At 36.6% G+C, this 19,302-nt stretch overlaps 2 protein-coding genes across 2 annotated transcripts; one reads left to right on the top strand and one right to left on the bottom strand.

Moving 5' to 3' along the window:
- Positions 1–1,149: 1,149 nt before the first annotated feature.
- LOC114318942 (heterogeneous nuclear ribonucleoprotein 1) lies at positions 1,150–4,466 on the top strand. Its single transcript, XM_028265921.2, has 6 exons — positions 1,150–1,405; positions 1,523–1,563; positions 1,652–1,815; positions 2,893–2,992; positions 3,144–3,313; positions 3,597–4,466. Exons 1-6 carry the CDS (start codon positions 1,353–1,355, stop codon positions 4,125–4,127), a joined length of 1,059 nt encoding a protein of 352 aa, XP_028121722.2. The 5' UTR covers positions 1,150–1,352; the 3' UTR covers positions 4,128–4,466.
- Positions 4,467–12,369: 7,903 nt separating this feature from the next.
- On the bottom strand, positions 12,370–14,169 carry LOC145796273 (uncharacterized). The gene is made up of 3 exons (XM_082881344.1): positions 13,744–14,169; positions 12,759–13,326; positions 12,370–12,515 (listed from the first exon to the last, which is right to left on the bottom strand). The coding sequence occupies exons 1-3, from the start codon at positions 14,167–14,169 to the stop codon at positions 12,370–12,372; spliced, it is 1,140 nt and encodes a 379-aa protein (XP_082737470.1).
- Between the last annotated feature and the right edge of the window lie 5,133 nt (positions 14,170–19,302).

Genomic DNA, 19,302 nt, shown 5'->3' on the forward strand with positions numbered 1-19,302 from the left:
GTGGTTGCTAGACAAACTTCCACTCATTTTCATTGCTGGAGAAGTGCAGGTAATTAAATGGTTGCCACCGTTACCGCTGGAATATTGTGAGATGGGGTGTCTTAATATTAATGATGTCCTTTGTAGTAATTTTATTTGAGATTATTATTGTAATTAAAAAAAGCTAAAAATTAGGAGTCCAAAATAATTTATGAGGTGCTAATAGTAGCACTCTAAATTTTATCTTTTATACAAGACTTTATAATTATAAGAAATTTTAAAAATACTAATTTTTTTTTCACTTTTTTAACAAAAGAAAAAAATTAGGAGAAATTCATGATCAAATTTACCTTTGATTATTTATCAATCCGACAGTTACAAATTTGGGATTGTTTGGTGTGTCATAAATAAATGTATTTTTTGTCTTTTTGGACTAAAAAGTTGAGAGAAAAAATATGGATGTTTGATTTAACTTTTTGATTTTTTATGAAAAAAATGTCTATTAAAAAATTATGTAAATAAGTGTATAGGGGAAGTTATAGATGGAATAGCCCGTACGGTCGGAAGCATGAGGGGTAGCGCGGGAGAGGGTAGTGTAGGAGATTGATTCTCTCTTTATTGGGCATAAATTAGACGGTGCTGTTCAGTCCATGGAGGCCCACCACAGGTCTCGTTTTACTAATCAGAACCGTTGAATGTGTAGAACTCGTCGAGTACTATGTGCATATAAAAAATCACGCTGATCGGAAATCGATTACTACATGATCAAATAGTTTTGTATAAAAAATAGATGGTGTTATAGTTAACAGTTGACAAGAAAAACTAACACAATTAGATAGCTATTGATATCTAATCAACGTGATTTTTTATAAGCATATAGTACTCGACGAGTTCTACATATTGACGGTTCGAATTATCAAAACAGGACTCGTGGTGGGCCCCTACGGGCCAAACATTTCCATCAAACTTAGTACTTTTATATATGTAATTCTTTTTTTCCCCTCTCACGGTAGTACAGGGTCATTTCAACTGTGTAAATTGTGTAAATTTTGTTTAATTAAAATATTATATATTTTAATTTATAAATAATAATAACTTATTTATTTATTTTTTAATAATTTTTTGATTTTTTTAACCTTTTTTTAATGCACCCCAAACGAGGCCTTACAATTTTATTTTTAAACGGTACCAAATCGCTCTGCACATACAACCACTATATTAGTAGGCCTCAAGAACAACATGCCCTAACCCTAGCTTGCTCTCTACGAAGTCACCCGTTCTGTTCCGACCCACTGGTTTAAAACCTCCATATCCGATTTGCCTCAAGCTTTCGCAATCTCACACTCGCTCTGATCTCAAAGAGCTTGAACTCCATGGGTTCCAGAAAGTCCGACAATCCACATTTCGGCGATGGTGCCAGTCCAGGGTTCGTCCCCTCTCTCTCTCTCTCTCTCTCTCTCTCTATATATATATATATACATATGAATTTGTTGTTTTTGTAGCTGATTAGGGGTTTTGGTTATATATTTTATATATGTTACAGGAAAATATTCATCGGAGGATTAGCCAAAGATGCTACTTTAGGTTAGCTTATTCTTGTTTCGATTTGGGTTGTTTTGTTTTCCCCAAAAATCTTCGAACTTTGATTGATTTGTGGTGGTTTTGATTACAGATCAATTTACGAAATACTTTGGGAAGTATGGAGAGATAACTGATTCGGTTATAATGAAAGATCGGCACACGGGTCGACCCAGGGGATTTGGGTTTATCACCTATGCTGATCCGTCTGTTGTCGACACTGTCATTGCTGAAACCCATATCATCAATGACAAGCAGGTGGGTGATGAGCTTTTAGGTATAGGTTTATGTAATTTGGAAGAGATTCTTTGTGTAATTTGTCCCGTTATGCTGTTTTGACTGCCTAGAAAACTCAGGAAAATAGAAATGGAAAACATGGAATTTGAATTTGGGACGTTTCCTTGATATTCTAAGAGAATCTCCAATCCTTGATCTTTTTTTTTCATCAAATTTGATAAAGTATTCAAAAATCATCACCAATTCTTTCATCCAATGTTCATCTAATCAGGGGAGAGTATTTATTTCATCAAATTGAGAACTTATCAAATTTGAATTTGATGAAAATCTAAAAAGATGAAGCATTGGAGATGATTATTTTTTTTTCCCCTATCAAATTTGACGAATGGGAAATTTGGTAAAAGAGGGGAATTTTAAAAAAAAATGATGAAACGATTGGAGTAGTTTATATCAAATCAAATTTTTTACTCAAATTTGGAATTAAATTAGATGAAAAAATTGGTGAAGGATTGGAGATGGTCTAAGTGGGTTTGAAGTAAATAAACATTATGTCCATGTGAAAAATCAAATTTGGTAATGCCTAGTAAGCAACAAATAATTGAAAGCCTTTTGGATGGTTGCTAGTTTACATTATATAATTCCACATTTTACTATTGAGGGTAAAAAACAATTGAAAAAAGTTTTTCTCTCAAATTCTATATTTTAACTACCTTCAATTGTGAAGTCCCAATCCTCGCACTGGCAGGATAGAGTGCGACCGGTCAGTAACTTGCACTACCTCATGCGTCACAGTCCAAGTTCATTGGAAATTACATAACAGGATAGTATGTTAATAAATTATGAAATTGAGTCAAGTTGGCAGAGCATTGCCTAAAATGTCCGTCCAGCACACACGCATCTATGTATAGGAAGGCCAAAAAATTGTGTGAAATGGGTAATCCGGCTTGTTTTCCTTTCTCATGACATCTCACTGACCAATGGGGAAACATTTTCTGCTTGATTTCTGTAAATGTTACAAGAAAGGAAAAGCATACTCAGCATGTCTGTGAAAAAGGAAGGTTTAGATATTGCAACTTACGCGATAATATTTGTGAGCAGGTTGAGATCAAAAGAACAATTCCAAAAGGTTCTTCCGATTCCAAGGATTTCAAAACGAAGAAGATTTTTGTTGGTGGGATACCAACCGCTGTTACAGAAGGTACGGCAGTTTACTCTTTTTTAAATCTAATAAGTCGTTTGGGATTTGAAACTTTAATTTTGCATGTTCTCCATCTACCATTGCTCTTATTGTAGTTGTTAAATTTGTTCTCCTTTCCCTACACTTCGAATTTGGGGCAATTGTTTTGCAGAGGAGTTCAAGAATTTCTTCTCAAATTATGGGAAGGTAGTGGAACATGAGATCATACGAGATCACGTGACTAAACGCTCCCGGGGCTTTGGATTTGTTGTATTTGACAATGAACAAGTTGTTGATAATGTCTTAAGCAATGGAAATATGATTGATATGTCAGGCTCACAGGTGAGTTCAGTCCAGCTGATCACCAAGATATCATATGTTCATGGACATAGGTTTGATGTGTTCAAACCAGCAATACAGCATTACACTTTAGTTTCTTTTCATATTCGTAGCATGAGAGCTATTGGTTCAATCTCACCTGGTTAGCCTGTCTTATCTGAAGGTCAACTTGTAGAATTTGAACTTTCATTAATTAGCAGCTTATAGGTTTAATTTAGTAGTTGTTCCTAGCTGTCAAAATAATTTGCAGGTGGAAATCCTAGGTTAACTTACTTCTTTGTTGTAGGTTGAGATCAAGAAGGCAGAACCAAAGAAATCCTCAAACCCAGCACCTGCTCCTGCATATGGTAGTGATTATAGGGGCCGCGGATATGGTGATGTACCTGATGGTTTTGGTGGATTTGGCAACTCTTATAGTGGTTTCGGCAGTGGCAGTTTTGGCCCTGCTTCTTATAGGACACTTGGAGGGCTTGGTGGTAGGCTTGGTGATTATGGTGGTTATGGTGGAGGTAGTGAATTTGGTGGGCGTTATGGTGACTTTGGTGGTAGTGATTACATGGGTTATCGGGGAGAGCCTTCGCTTGGCCATTCTAGTCGCTTTGGTTCCTACGCGGGAGGGTTTGGTGGGGGATATGGTGGGAGTGGATTAGGTGGATATGGCCGTGGAGGTGCAGGAGGCTATGGCAGTTATGGTGGATCAGGATCTAGTTCTGGTTATGATTCTGCACCTGGTGCTGGCTATGGTGGAGCAGGGGGGCTGTATGGAAGTAGGGCAGGCTATAGTGGCGGTAGTCGATTCCATCCTTACGCGAGGTAGACATTGCTAAGCTTTTCCTGTAGGGAGTGCACACAGGTGTCTTGATTTTCTCGGTGTATTGCAACTTCTGGTTTGGAGTTCAGTAGACACTTAAAGCGCTTACTACAAGTCGGCACCACTGTCTAGAAGATCAGAAGAGCCTTTAGTTTGTTTCTGTTGCTGTATGAATTAGACAGCTGGATCTAGATCATCAATCTAGTTATATATGCCTATGATTGTCTGTACTAGTTAGACATATATTTTGTCCTGGAATTTTAATTACTTTTTGAGGGCATTTATTGTAGATGCTTGTTGACTCGGGTTTTTCTTCTATATCTAGATTGCCCGGTTACTTTCCCATTGGCTAGACTGCTATATGTTTATGGGTTCTAGTTACAACATTTGGTTGCATGTTTTCTGCAGTATTACTTTTTGTGTGGCAGGAACTACGGCTTAGCAGTTAGCACCCAAAATCACTTATATATTCTAAGAACTTCAGTGCAATTGGACTGCATGTGTGTTTATATTACTAGCCAGTTTATGAATCATTTATTTTTCTGGCATGCAGTGCAAGCTAGGGTTTGTAGGCTACAGAGATTTTTTGTAATGCTGAACTTGCAAAGTCCTCTGCTTGGTCTAATTCTAAGATTAGTATAATCATATTTCAATTGGATTAGCCTCTAAACAGGAAGGGTAGGCTCAATAATTTAAACAGTACTGAAGGGCAAACTAGAATTTTTCTGAGAACCACAATTGGTTGAAAAGCAGATAAAGCTGCATTGGAATTTTTCCTTGCATAGGTGGAGTATGGAATTCCAAGAAAGCTGAAGGCCAATAGATTTGTAGCTACCTGTTTTAGATAATTATAAAGCTTTAATCTGTTTTTGGTTTAGATTATCAGTTATGTTAGGTCTGTTTGGATCTTGGATTTGTAGAGAAAAGAAAATGAATGGGGAAAGAGAAATAGTTTAGAAGCCTTTTTTTTCCTTCTTTTCCCTTCATAAATCTCTCCACAAATTGAAGATCAGAACAGAGTCTTGGGCTGATGCCTTTTGTGTTTTTGGTTGTGATGTCTCTTAATGTTTTTTTTTTTTTTTTTGCGCGTGAGCGCGCTTCACTGTGAGATTCCCCCGTCTAGGTTTATAGACAATGCTATCAGTAATTCTGGTGGTGTGTTCGGACAATGTTTTCTATAATTGATTTGTTTTAACATCAGTCAACTTGTTTGAGAAATCGTGTAAACATCGTTAATCTTGAAAATTGTTTTGATTCAAGCTTGAAGATTATTGGATGCAAAGTATTGAAGTTTTCCAGGGTGCTGCTTTCTTTTTTGGTTTGTTTTAGGCTTAAACTGGTTCATGGATTGGTTAGGAAAAGGAAATATTTTTGTTTCCTTGGTTTTGTTGCCATGGTGATTTTATCTTTATTCTTGATATCTGATTTTTTTTTAATAGAAATTTTAATTTTACAAGTTTTTTAAGCATGAAGCACGAAGGAAAACAATTTACATCTTTGTTATGCATGTCTCTTTTTCACATACTATTTGCAAGCTCCAGTTGGAGCCTTGGTAGAACAATCAAGGTCAAATTTTAGTGCTTGTGGACTTCTGATTTTTGGGAGATGCTCAACTTGTGATGGAAATTATTGAATCCTGTTGGAGAGTGTACTATCAACTACAGTGCCAAACAAATTGTTTCTTGTAAAAGCCCAACCAAGTAGCGGTGGCGGAGATTGAACTCACTCTTGACACTGGGTTATCCAGTATGGCTTGTGCAACTTTGTGTATTATCTTGTGATGGTTGGCCTTGAGGGGAGTCAAACTCAAGACCTGGGACTAAATTTTGTGCTATAGCTGATTATAAGATTGCATTTTTAATTGCAGAGGTCGGTGTAATTATGTCAAAATATCGGACTAATTGTATTTTTTTTCAAATCTCAAAGAGGGGTGTAATTTACCCTAGATTTTTTGATAAGTTGTTATTGATTATGATTTCTTGCTTGGCATTGAAAACCTTAACAGATTTTAATGCTTCATGTAATTCTGGCATGGAAAAAAGAAAAAGAAAAAAAAGTAGTCTGCAAATGAACTGCTATGGCCTTTTTACTAAAAGCCACTAATACTGGTAATTTGTACTGGGTCACCTTCTTCACTCTTCTGGTAGGTAAAATATAAGCAGATTTTGCCTTTCTAGCCTCTCCAATTGGGGATAATAATCAGCTTATTCGGTTTGAATTTTTTAAATTTATTTTTTAGAAAATCGGAACTTTTTATTTTTTGTATTTTTTTGTTTTTATTAATTTTTTTTAATATTATAAGCAATTTTTTAAATTTTTTAGATACACCTAATATAAATATACTTTAAAAGGATAATATTTGTGAATTTTTTTTTAAAAAATTCACTAAATATCAAAAATATAAAAATTTAGTATATTTTTTATATTCTTGTATATTTATTATTTTTTTACACATTTTACTTTTTAAATAAATTTAAGTAAAGTATATTTAAAAAAAGTAAAAAAAAAAAATTTAAAATTTAAAAAATATTCACTAAAAATAAAAAATTTAATTTTTAAAAAATTAAAATCAAACATTTTTTAATCCGGTCCCTTTTCTAGTTTGGCCAACGTTTCAAAACATTGCCTCGGACAAGCTTCTATTATGATTTCAACTTAAAATTTCTTTATTAAGAACATCTGACCGAATACCACAATTATTTGCAACCTATGCATATTCTAGTGAACTGTTTTTTATTATTATACAATTAACTTCAAAAGAATTCTCCATATCCAGTATACCTGGTAACTGAATTGAAATCTGTCAGTAAATCAGTAACAACGCAAAGAGGCAAAACCAGTAGCAAAGAGCATCTCCTTTGGTTTATGCTATTATAGTATTGCCAAAGTTATAATTTGATATACTATGATAGCAAATTGCTAAATTGCAGCTTTGGTGCTTCAATAGTGCAAAGTTATTTTGGCAAATTTTAATTAATTTTTTCCTCAATTTTGTAGGTGATGTTTGGATATAGGTTTTTAAGTGGTTTTTTTTATTATTTATTTATTTTTAATCTTTTATGACCTTTTAAAAAAAAATTTAAAAATTATTTATTTACATTCTATCCGACTAGAAAAATATAAAAAATTAAACAAAATCAAAAAATTGAAAGAAAATATATAAATATAATTCACCCCGCCACTCACACACCAATTCAAAATAAAAATAAAAAAAATATTAATTGCATTAAAAATTCAAAAATAAAACTTACGAACCACCTACCCACTAGTTCTAAAGAGATATCTATAATTCTGACCCATTATCCACCTATTCACCATTATTTAATACACACCAATCTAAACCACCATTATTCACTCACCAGCAATCACCCACCAATGATCATCCATTATTCATCCATCATTTACTCACCAACAACCACTCATTATTCACCCACTCACATTTTTTTTTTCTTGTACATCGGAAAGAACTACAAACAGATGTGTAGACATCCCATTTTTGACCAACCTTAAGACTCAGACGTCATCATTTGTGCACGCGATGATTGCCCATATTTGTACTTGTTTTGAGCGCCCGAAAGTCTCGGCTGGGTGCCTTATCTTTGAGCCTCTTAACCCTTTGTGTTTTGGCCTTGGTTTTTGGGCCCAACCTTGTTGCCTCTTGCCTAGGGGGAGGAGAGGGCCTTGCCGGCCACTTTTGGCAGCTGCCGGCCACTTTTCCCTCTTGTAGGCCACTTTAAGTGGCCGGCCGGCTAGGGGAAGTGGCCGACCGACCAATTAACTGGCCGGCAGCCACTTTTTCTCCTTTTTAGATATTTGTAGATATTTTGAGCCAGCTGTGGCTCACTGAACTCATCCTCCAAGGGTTGAGATTTCAGAGCAAAATATATCCCTCTCTCTTTAGAATTCTCACTCTCTCTCTATATTTGTGCTATATTGAGCCTTAAAGTGTTGTTTCTTCACATTTTTGCACACAAGCACCTACTCAAAAACCTTCATTTTGGAGCTGAAGTCCATTGGAGCTTGTTTTGAGGTCCTAGCATTGGTTTTGGTCCAAAAATTGTTGTTGAAGTTGCTGCCTTGCCATTGTTCTTCAAGGGTAAGCATATACTCCTTTTAAAGCTTTGTTTTGAATAAGTATTTGGCCCCCTTTGCATGCTGATTTAGGCCTGGTTGTTAACTACAAAAAGCTCTGATTTTAAGTGTTAAGAAAGGTTGTTTAAGGCCTCTTTGGTGTTGGGGGTGTTTCACCCTCTTGTGTGCCTTATTTGCTTGAGGTTGGTGCCTTCTTTTAAAGCCTTGGAGGCACTCTTTGTTTGGCCTTTCTACCATTGAAACTCAGAGGAATTTCAGTGGTAGAAACCATGTTTTGAAGTCCAAAATAGGAGGGGGTGGCCTCCCTTCCTTGCTTCTTGGTTCCATGCCTTGTTGGCCTAATTAGTGAGCATGTTTTTCTAGCATGTGTTGGCTTGTTCTTAGCTCATTTTTTGTCTTATTTTAGTATGGCATAACTCTGTTTTGGCCTGGTTTGGTCACCTTTTGCATGCTTTTGGTACTTGTAGTGCAATCATGCTTGTTGGCCTAACATGCTTCATGCTTTATGCCTCTCATCCTAGCTTGTGTTGGCTCCATCTCAGTGTGTTTTTGCCATTGTTTTAACATGCTTAAGCTCTGTTTCAAGTGGTCTTGGCCATGTGAGGCTTGCTTTGTGTAGTTGTAGTGTAAAAGTCCTTGACTAGCTTTGAGTTTCAAAGTCTCTAGCATGCTTCACTTGAGTTATTTTCATGCTTTGGCCTCACTTCTCACATGATTTCAGTGTGTATAGTATAGTCATACTCTCACATGTGTCACTCTTTCAATGCTTTTGGAGAGTTGTGCCTTATGCCTTGATCATGAGCTAGTTTGTATGCATGCTTCTCTAAGCTTTTGGGCTACCATTCCAGCATGTTTTTGGTCTTACTTTGCCATGTTACAACTCTGATTTTGGTTGATGGGGTCACATCTTGCTTGGTTTTGGTACTTGTAGTGTAATCCCGCTCATTAGCCTTGCATGCTTTGTGTTTTGGCTTACCATTCTAGCTTGTTTTGGCTACACTATCATGTTTCTAGCATTGTTTTGACATGCTTTAGGATTGTTTTGAGTGATCTTGGTCCTTTGAGCATTGTTTAGTATGACTATGGTACAAGTGCCTTAGCTAGTCTTGAGTTTTGAACACCTTGGCATGCTTTATTTGAGCTATTTGCATGATATGGTATCATTTGGCATGGTATTTCAGAGCATATAGCCTTGTCATACTCTCATATTTATCACTATTTAATTATGTTTAAGAGTTGTGCCCTTATGCCTTGTTGATGAGCCAATGCGTGAGCATCATTATCTTGCCTTTCATGCCATCATTTCAGATCATTTTGGCCACTGTCTTGGCATGCATGAGATCTGTTTAGGGTTGGTTTAGTCCATTGAGCATTGTATTGCATAGTCCTAGTGTTGTGTACTTTGCTAACTTTAATGCTTAAGGACTCTAGCATGCCATACTTGTGTTGTTTGCATGATATGTCATCGTTTGGCATATGATTTCAGTGCTTGTATCTCTGTCATGCTCTCATATATGTCACTCTTTCAATGTGTTTGAAAGTTAAGCTTTATGTCTTGCTTGTAAGCAAATGAGTGAGCATGCGTTTCTTGTCTTTTGTGCCTAAGTTTTGGTGTGTATTGGCCACTGTTTTGGAGCATCTTAGGTCTGTCCATATGTGGTTTGACCATTTGAAATTGATATGGCATGTCTCATATGTAATACACTTCACTAGCTTTAATGCCTTAGCTTCTAAACATGCCATGCATGCATTGCTTAACTGATAGAGTCTTGTGCATGCCACTTTAGCATTGAAAGATAAGCATCTTGTTTGCATTGCATTGTGTTTGGATCGGATGTTAATCCAAACACAAGGAATGTGGCACATTTCATACTCAAAGTGATGAAACGTGTTGCGTTTCTTGGTCGCCAACCCTCTTGATCATGCATGATAGAGGCGGAGGCTCTTATGTGTTGTTTGTGCATTCACTCATATTGTGCGAGCTTGGCTCTTTGGCCATCATGCATTGAGATGCGTGATTGGTGGCTTGAGAGTCGAGTACTACGCTCCTTTGAGCTTGAGAAATGATAAGGAGAGTAGTTGCACACACATTTCCTTGTAAATGCATTGTTATGCCTTTGTTGATCTCTGTTATAGCAAAGTTGAGGTTCTGGAAAGGAAAGTGGCCGGCCAGCCACTTGCACTAGCCTGCCGACCACTTGAAGTGGCTGGCCGGCCAATTGAGGTAGCCTGCCGGCCAGTTAAAGTGGCCGGTCGGCCACTTGCAGCAAATTTGTCCAGAATGCTCTTGTTTTGGGGCAGATGCAACCTGAAAGTGCGTTCGATGTTCTGAGGTCACAGTGAGTGCAAACAGAGACAACTTATGGCATGGCAATGCATTTCTGGGCGAAGCAAACCGAGCATGCATATCTCTTTCCCCTCGAGGCCATTTTAACTGCTTTGTTTAGTTAGTTAATTTGTCAGTTTCTGTAATTAATTGGTTAATGTGCTTAGCTAATTTTAATTCATCTTTGTAATATTCTAATTAGCTTAGAACGGTTATTTTCAATTTGGTTTGTAATAATTAGTTAGCTAGAGTTAGTTAATTAATTGGTTTGTAATAGTTGGCTTAATTAGCGTAGCTAGTTAGCTTTCATTTCATTCGGACCCTCCGTCGAGAGGGCAAAAGTTGTAATAAGTGTGTGTGTGTGTGTGTGAATGTCTTCCAACCCCACGTCTTTCTCCCTTTTATTTACCAACTTTCGATGGTTAGTTTTAGGGCATGTTTCGATTAGCATACCTCATGTTTGCATGCGTGCATCATTCATTTGTCTTACATGCACCAGGCTCGGCGCATCATTCAAACTACATTGTATTTCAATACACTTTCCTGAATACGTGCTTCAAAGCATGTTATCAAGTGTTGCATTCATATGCCATTCTAGATAGCCGAGCCTATTTTAGTTGCATTTTTACATGTTTTGCATTAGGCATCTTAACATAACTAGGATCATGCATGATTACTAACTGGCTTTCTGTTTTGGCTCGGAATACACTGTAAGTGTTTACGCTTTAGCATACTTGCATGGTTGTGAGTGTTGCCATGTTTAGCATGCTTTCCATGAGGCTATTTGCTTAAGTGATTAACTGCATGAATGCATGTGGATGAAGGCTTCATTACTTTAATTGGAACAATTCATTAAAATGTGAGTTTTAAGCTCACTTGAAGTAGCAAATCATCTTATTTTAAGCCCACCTTGAGGGTGGCAAATCCGCGCTTTAGCTTACTTGCAAGTAGCACTTTCAAACCATTTTTCAAAAACAAACATGAGATGTTTTGTTCCAAATTGAGTGATTTAGTTTATACTTGTATGATGTGCGCATCACGTAGTAAGTTAACTAATAATTAGAATAAGAACACATATGTTTTCAAAAACAACATATCATGTTAGTAGAGGCCGATCTTTGATCGGGCGAGCAGGGGTGTTCATTTCAGGACCTTTCCCTCTCGTACCCAAGTTCCCAAGCCGAGACAACTTTGGTGATGATGGACACGTGGCCTTAGGCACGAGTCAGGGTTTCCTAAATTTTTCTAAAACAAAATATTTAGGTGGCGACTCTGAAATCTGGCAAAGCAGTCAATGTTTGGCACTTTTTGATTAAAATCGATTTTCCAAAACAATTTACTGGATTTGGACTCTTTGGTGATTTATCAGTCTTACATTGCACTTTGTGAGATTAGATTCAGAACCGTGACAGGAGTCCGAACTGTGGTAACTAGAACCCAATTCGCGCCCTCTCCGAAAAGGGGGGTGCGCGGAGCGAGTTCTGGGCAGTCTACAAGAGGCTATGCCCTCTCTCTTGACATCCCTATCATGTCTGACACTAAGAGACTTTGAATCTCAGCCGGCAGATCATTCATCACCAACATTTCTTCTGGTTGGTCAGCTCCCATTTTAGCCAAGGTATCAGCACATAAATTCCCTTCCTTCCAAACATGTTGCATAGTGCATTCACAACCTTTAAAAAGGATTTGAATATCTTCCACAAGACTTTTAAAGGGGCATTTATCACTAGGTTCCTCTTGCACCAATTGCATCACTTGTGTTGCGTTGGATTCAATGATCACATTGTTCAATCCTTTCTGCAAGATGACAGTAAGTCCCTTGTAAACAACCTATAGTTCAGCTTTGAAGCTTGTTTCACTTTGCAATTTGCCGTAGTAGCCACACATCCATGCACCTCTTTCATCTCTAATTAGTCCTCCAAATCCTCCAGCTCCTCCAATTCTCCTGCTACCATCGATATTTAGTTTTAGTCTACCTGCAGATGGTAAACACCAATTGATTAGTTTATAAGAAGGTTTGGGGTTAGATATTGAATAAAGAAATTCCTGGTTAATCTCTCTAGAGTAATCCAAGATAAATTTAACACTCTCTTGGATGGAAAAAGATGTATCCTTGAAAATCTTAGAGTTTCTGTTTTTCCAGATTTTCCATAAAGTAATAACAAACCCAATTTGACAAGAGGCGTTTTCATTAAAATGTTTTTTGTTTAGAGAATTACTCTTGAGCCATTCTAACCAAGATTTCCGCTTCATATCTAGGTACCAATGCTTATTAAAAATGGCTAACCACACTTCCTTAGCCTTATAGCAACCCCTAAAGAGATGAGACATATCCTCAATCCCACAGCAGTTAGGGCATTTAGGATCTTCAGTCAAACCTCTCTTGAGTCTCATTTGATTTGTGAGAAGTTTCCCATGGAAGACTGTCCATAAAAAACCTTTAAGCTTTTGAGGCAATCTGAGCTTCCAGATCCAGTCCCAATCCTCCTCTTGATCATGATTCCCATTAAGGAGATTGTAAACAGAGGATGCAGTGAAGGCCCTATCAGGTGAGCCTTTCCACTCAGGACTATCCCTCTCCCTCTCCAAACAGGAGAGGGAAGGTTGTCCCAGAATCATAGGAGCAATACAGGTTGGGAGATGTCTGTGGATAATATCTTCATTCCAGTTACTATCAACTGCTAACAGGTCACCCACCCTGCTAAGGTTGGTAAGATTAGGAGAAGTAGATTGGTTAGTAGTAGCTACAAAATCCTCAAAGGACTTATCTCCACACCACCAATCTTTCTACACATCCACAGTTAAACCATTCCTAACCTTCTATTTCACACCTTTCCTCAAGATATTCCTGGTAGACATGATACTTCTAAAAAAATGAGAGGTTTTCCTTCCTTTCTGCCAAGCATGGAGGGAGGTGTTTTTTTAAGTATTTATCTTTCAAAACATCACACCACATGTTTTCTTTATTGCTAAGTAGGTGCCAACCCAGCTTAGTCAACAAAGCCAAATTTTGAACCTTGGCCTTTTTAATGCCTAAGCCACCATGCTTTTTCATTTTGCAACATCCCAATTAACCAGATGAGTTTTCTTCCTTTCTTGAGTATCACCCCATAGGAAGTTTCTATTCAGCCTATCAATGTCATTACTCACCTATTTAGGAAGTAGCATGGTTTGCATAATATAAGAAGGGATGACAGAACTAACTGATTTAATGAGAGTGGCTCTGGCTGACATAGAGAAGTTATTGGCTTTCCACCCAGCCAATCTTTTTTGCATTTTCTCCAAAGTCTCATTGAAATGTCTTCTACTCATTCTGCCATGGATGAGTGGAACCCTCAGGTATTTCCCTAGGTTAGAGGTTAAGGGAGTACCACATTTGGTACTTAACTCTTTTGCCTGCCTTTTCTCAATATTGGGTGAAATATACAGTTTTGATTTGTGGGGATTGGGTCTCAAAGCAGAGATGTCACAAAACTCCTCCATGACTTCCATGATGACATTGCAAGTATTCATAGAAGCTTCGCCAAAGAGCATGAGATCATCAACAAAAAACAAATGAGTGATGCTAGGCCCACCTCTAGTAATCTGTATCCCTTTCCAATACTTACTATCAGCTTTAAGACTTATCATATTAGAAAGTCTGTCCATACATAAAATGAAAAGGTAAGGGGATAGGGGGTCACCCTGTCTCAAACTTCTCTTGGATTGAAATTCCTCAAGAGGTTCACCATTCCAAATAATAGCAATTGTTACATTAGTAACACAACACATAATAAGATCAATCAAATTGTTGTTAAAGTTGAACTCCTCAAGAGTTTGTTTTAAAAAATCCCAAGAGATTTTATCATAAGCCTTTTCCAAATCAATTTTCAAAATCATGCCCTCTTTTTTTCCCCTTTTTTGATGTTCAAGGAGTGAATGATTTCTTAGGAAATAATGATATTATCACTAGTATTCCTAGCAGGAATAAAACTACATTAGTTGGGTCTAACATTTTTCCTCAATAAAAGTCTAATTTTACTCACAATCATTTTGGAAATGATTTTATAAGTCACATTGCAAAGACTAATGTGCCTAAAAAGTTTAAGATTCTTAGGATTCTCAATCTTAGGAATTAAGGAAACAAGTGTTCTATTAACTTCAAGAGGAATATGCCTAGTAAGAAAACAGTTTTTCACAAAGCCATACATAGAAGGTCCAATGATTGACCAGGAGGTATGGTAGAAGAGAGCTTGAAACCCATCTCTACCAGGGGCTTTAAAGGCATTGATAACCCCCTAGATTTCCTTATCAGCGACAATGCTAGTAAGTTGGGCATTATCATCCCCATTAATTTTGCATCTCACCAGATTGTTCCAATGCTCAAGGAAGATAGGAGGGGCATAGCTGAACAAGTTTACAAAGAAACTGGTAATCATAGATTTAAGCATATTGGATTGCTCAACCCAAACCCTATCTTCATTCTTAAGGATCTCGATCCTCCTCTTCTTTCATTTGGCCGGGGTTGTGAGGTGAAAAAACTTAGTATTTCTCTCACCCTGAGTGATCCAGTTGGATCGAGTTTTTTGGAACCACAAAAGTTCTTCTTGGTATAAAACTTTGTTGTATTGATCAACAATATCCAATTCAAGATTATGGAGATTATGAGAATAGAGTGTTGCTCGTGATTTTTGTATGCCTTCAATCCTCCCAAGTAACCATCTCTTCTTGCAAAATATGTTACTAAAAACATCTTTGTTCCAAGTACTAACATCATGGGCTAAGGTTTCCAGCTTACTACTCAATGATAGGTTGGTCTTGGACCAACTATTATCCACCATTGATTTAAAGCCTGCATAAGAAATCCAAGCAGCAAGAAACTTAAAAGGCTTGCAAGTAGGCTTAAAGAGAGACATAACTTGAGTGAACACCATCATAGGAGAATGATTTGAATGTGTATGAGGCAGGTTGAGAACAGATCTTTCTGGAAAGCTGGTTCTCCACTCATTGTTGCACATAGCTCTGTCTAATCAGACCATAGTGTTAGCGTATCCCTTTCTGTTGTTAGACCAAGTCAGTCTAGGTTCTGAGCATCTTAGGCCAATTAGGTTGCAAGTGTTCATCTTTTCATGAATTTCTTACTCCTCCTTTGATCTTGGCTTTGATTAAGGTTTGGATTACCAGATAGACTTCGTTTCTCATTAGGGTTAGAAAAGCCATTGAAATCCTCAGCCACTAACCAACGTTGGGTCATGTTTTGTAAAATAGCTTCCAGGTGCTCCCATAAATCATCCCGTTTATTGCTATTTGGGCTTGCATAGACTGCTAAAAGTAGCCAATCTGGGAGATCTTGCCTTGATATTGTTGCTGTGATTAGTTAGGAATTGGCCTCTATTACGTGTACATTAACAACATTAGGATTCCATGTCATCTATATACCTCCACTGCACCCCAGTTGGATCCACATGTGCAGAGGCAGTAAATCCCATGCAGTTGAAAAACATTCCTATAGAATTAAAATCCCATGCAGTTAAAAAGCATTCCCATAGAATTAAAATTCACCTTAGTCTCCATAAGGATAAGCAGTTCTTGTTTATGGATTTGAACTAATTCCCTCATATTTCTTTTGAACCTCCTGTTACTTGCACTTCTACAATTCCAAATCAGAAAATCCATGGAAGGTATATCTTGGTTGCGTAGTGGGTTCTGGTCCTCAAGAGCCAGATAGCCCCTTACTGTTTCGAAGTTATCTTCCATCGATTTCAGAGGAGATATCGAGATGTAGTGTTGATCCTGATTCACTTTTACTTGCTTCCACAGTTGTATGCTCACCTTTACTTGCTCGTTTCACCATTCTGAAGCGATGAGGTGATATACTTCTTTCCTTGGTGTTAGACACACCAAAACTCTGTTCTGACTCAGCCTGTGCTGCATCGTTGGGAAGTTCTCCTCTACCTCCTCCATTTTTGTCTGGTGGGTCTCTGTGTTTGGTCCTGGTTGTTCTAGATTTAGGTTGGTTTGATGGAGTTTGGTTAGTGGTGATGAATAACTGGGGGTCTGATGGTTGGTGGCTAGTGGAGGTTAATTGATTGGTTAATGTGTGATTAGCCCACCCACAATTTTCAACAACCACTCATTATTCACCCACCCACAATTTTCTCTTTAAATTACAATGCAATTTTGTCTGGAATTTTCATATTCACGCACACAATTTTCATATCTTCTAAACTTTCTCTTTCTTTGAACTATTACAATGAATCATTTTAATCTTGATTGTATAAAAGTTTTGCTTGAAGCATCTGTAAGAAGGATGTCAAAATAAAAAAACTAAAATGAAAAAAAACTAATATAATAAATATAATAAATGTCAGAAGGATGTCAAAATAAAAAAACTAATATAATAAATGAAGATGAAATCTGACTATATCAACTGGAGACATTCCACTTGAGTGTAGATTTTCGACTTGCGTTAAACACCCACAAAATTTGTTGCAACATTTCATGATTATATCTCATTGAAATTGGATAGACATTTGTGTTCTTGACTGATCATTTAAAAGCGAATAATAATTTTCAAATAGTTTCCTCCAAAATTGAACATGCCATTGCGAATGGCTAACAATTGGGTCTTGAGTAATGTGACCCCAAACTTTACAAATTGCCACATCTTCATCAATGCTGAATGATTTCCCTCTCTTTATTTTTGATGAACCTTCCATAGTGATTGGGTAAAACAACAAACAAGAAAAATATAGAGATAGTGGAAAGCTGTGAACTCAAATTGAGATTGAGTATTTGTATTTATAGGACACAATATGACTTTTTTTTGTAGCCATTTTATTTATAGCCGTCGAGACAAATATGTGTTCTATTTTTTTTTTAAATTTAATGATTAGAAAAAAGAGCGGTTGTGAGAATACCTTTTTTCCAAAACTTTTTCCACCGTTAGGTAATCTAATCCAATAGCTAAGATTCCCCATTTGCAATCTTCCTTTTTATCATGCTTTACTCTCTTTCTCTCTATCTTTATTTTGATCATATGTGAACCCAGAATTAGGGGTATAAATTTGGTTCGGTCCGGTCCACCTGGGCCCGGGCTCAGGCCAGCCCATGTTGGGCCTCGTGGGCTCCCACCAAAATTCAGGCCAGCCCAGCCCGACCCACGGGTTAGAAAATTAGGCCCAAGACTAGGGGGTATTCGGGGCTTGAGTGGACTGGTGGGCCTGGGCTCAGGCTTGAACATTTTTTTTATATTTTTTTCACAAAAATTTTATTTTTTTCCACAAAAAATGACACTGGACCTTGGGCGGGCCGGGCTTTGAGTGGGCCTTGAACGAGCCAATGGGTCGGGCTTCAAAATGATGGCCCAGGCCTGGGCCTAATCAGGCTGCCTATGACACCCTAAATATTTAATTAATACCACAACTAATCACGACAATAATAGTGGTAGTGATAGTAAAATAAAATAATTAATTTTATGATAGTATGCGATAAGGTGTAATTTAATTAGGAATTTCATATTATCAAAATCAAGTGATATAAAGTTAAGTAACAAAAGAATACTTTGGGATAAATATTGATCATAATAGTTAAAGATTTGGGATCATGGGTACAGAACTACGTGTCTTAATAGGGCAATTAAAAGACCTGTCACACCTAGTGAACAAAGAGGAGTGAGTCACCAAGAGGGTAATAATGATAAAGGGGTGAATCATCATGAACTTTGGCTATATAAGTGGTATACTGTGAAGCCATAAAAAAAAAAAAAAAAACAATATAGAATGATGGTGCCACATACAGCTAAGAGAGGAATCAATGTTAAAGAAGGTAAAGCCTAAGAGTCAGTATTAAGGTGACTTATATTATACCTTGAGTCACCATGATATATTTTACGTATGTTTTGAATGACCATAATTTATTTTATACAAGTTATGTTTTATAACTTATATTCACCATGCTTGGTTAGGTTTTTTTGAAATTTTTTTTGAAAAAGTGATTTGAAAACTGTTTTTTGAAAAAAAAAAGCTTGTTTGGTTTCCAAAAAAATACATCATTACAATTTCAAATTTCCCTCTAAATTAATGATTGAAACAATTAAAAAAACATAAAAAATCACATCAAAACATTCTCTCATTTTTTTAAATATATATATATACATACAGATATATATATATACCTAAATGTACCTATATGTATCTATATTTTCAGAAAAATGTACCTATTCAAAGCCTACCTATGTGTACCTAGATTTTTAGAAAAACGTACCCATCAGAAAAATGTACCTAGATTTTCAAAGCCTACCTATATGTACCTATTCTACTAAAGCCAACCTATCTCATTTATTTTTTTGAAAACATAACTCATTTTTCAGAATAACCAAACAAGTTGTATAAAATTTTCAAAAAACTATATTCAAAAAACCACAACCAAATGCAGTGATTTATATTTCAATTACGTTAACTATTTTCTGAACTCCATTTGCTTATATTGAAATCCATGGATATGTTTGTTTAAATTTTAGAAATTATTTGACAATGGCTTTGTGAACAATTATTTTCTATAAGTACCACCACGGGAGTCCCATGCCTTGGGGGATTTAAATAACCATTGCCTCTGTTTGGCCACTTTGTGGTCCTCTGTTTGTTATAAATCTATTGATGTCTGTTCTGACTGTCACTCTAATGACCTCTTTTTTTATTCTGTTCTGTACCATGGTTATGGTTATTTATTTACATAATTTCTGTATTTTAGTTTTTGCCACTTTAAATAATTTGTTTATTCAAA

This window comes from Camellia sinensis, chromosome 7, assembly GCF_055761805.1.
Source record: "Camellia sinensis isolate YWXY chromosome 7, ASM5576180v1, whole genome shotgun sequence".
NCBI lineage: Eukaryota > Viridiplantae > Streptophyta > Magnoliopsida > Ericales > Theaceae > Camellia > Camellia sinensis.

What these genes read in the sequence shown, in the direction of transcription:
- LOC114318942 (XM_028265921.2), top strand. Translation starts at nt 1,353, where the DNA reads ATGGGTTCCAGAAAGTCCGACAATCCACATTTCGGCGATGGTGCCAGT. An exon ending in AGCCAAAGATGCTACTTTAG is followed by an intron (nt 1,564 to 1,651) that starts GTTAGCTTATTC and finishes TTTTGATTACAG; the next exon opens with ATCAATTTACGAAATACTTT. An exon ending in TTGATATGTCAGGCTCACAG is followed by an intron (nt 3,314 to 3,596) that starts GTGAGTTCAGTC and finishes TCTTTGTTGTAG; the next exon opens with GTTGAGATCAAGAAGGCAGA.
- LOC145796273 (XM_082881344.1), bottom strand. Translation starts at nt 14,169, where the DNA reads ATGATAAGTCTTAAAGCTGATAGTAAGTATTGGAAAGGGATACAGATT. An exon ending in GAGCCACTCTCATTAAATCA is followed by an intron (nt 13,327 to 13,743) that starts GTTAGTTCTGTC and finishes GTGGATGTGTAG; the next exon opens with AAAGATTGGTGGTGTGGAGA. An exon ending in TTGGTTAGAATGGCTCAAGA is followed by an intron (nt 12,516 to 12,758) that starts GTAATTCTCTAA and finishes TACCATCTGCAG; the next exon opens with GTAGACTAAAACTAAATATC.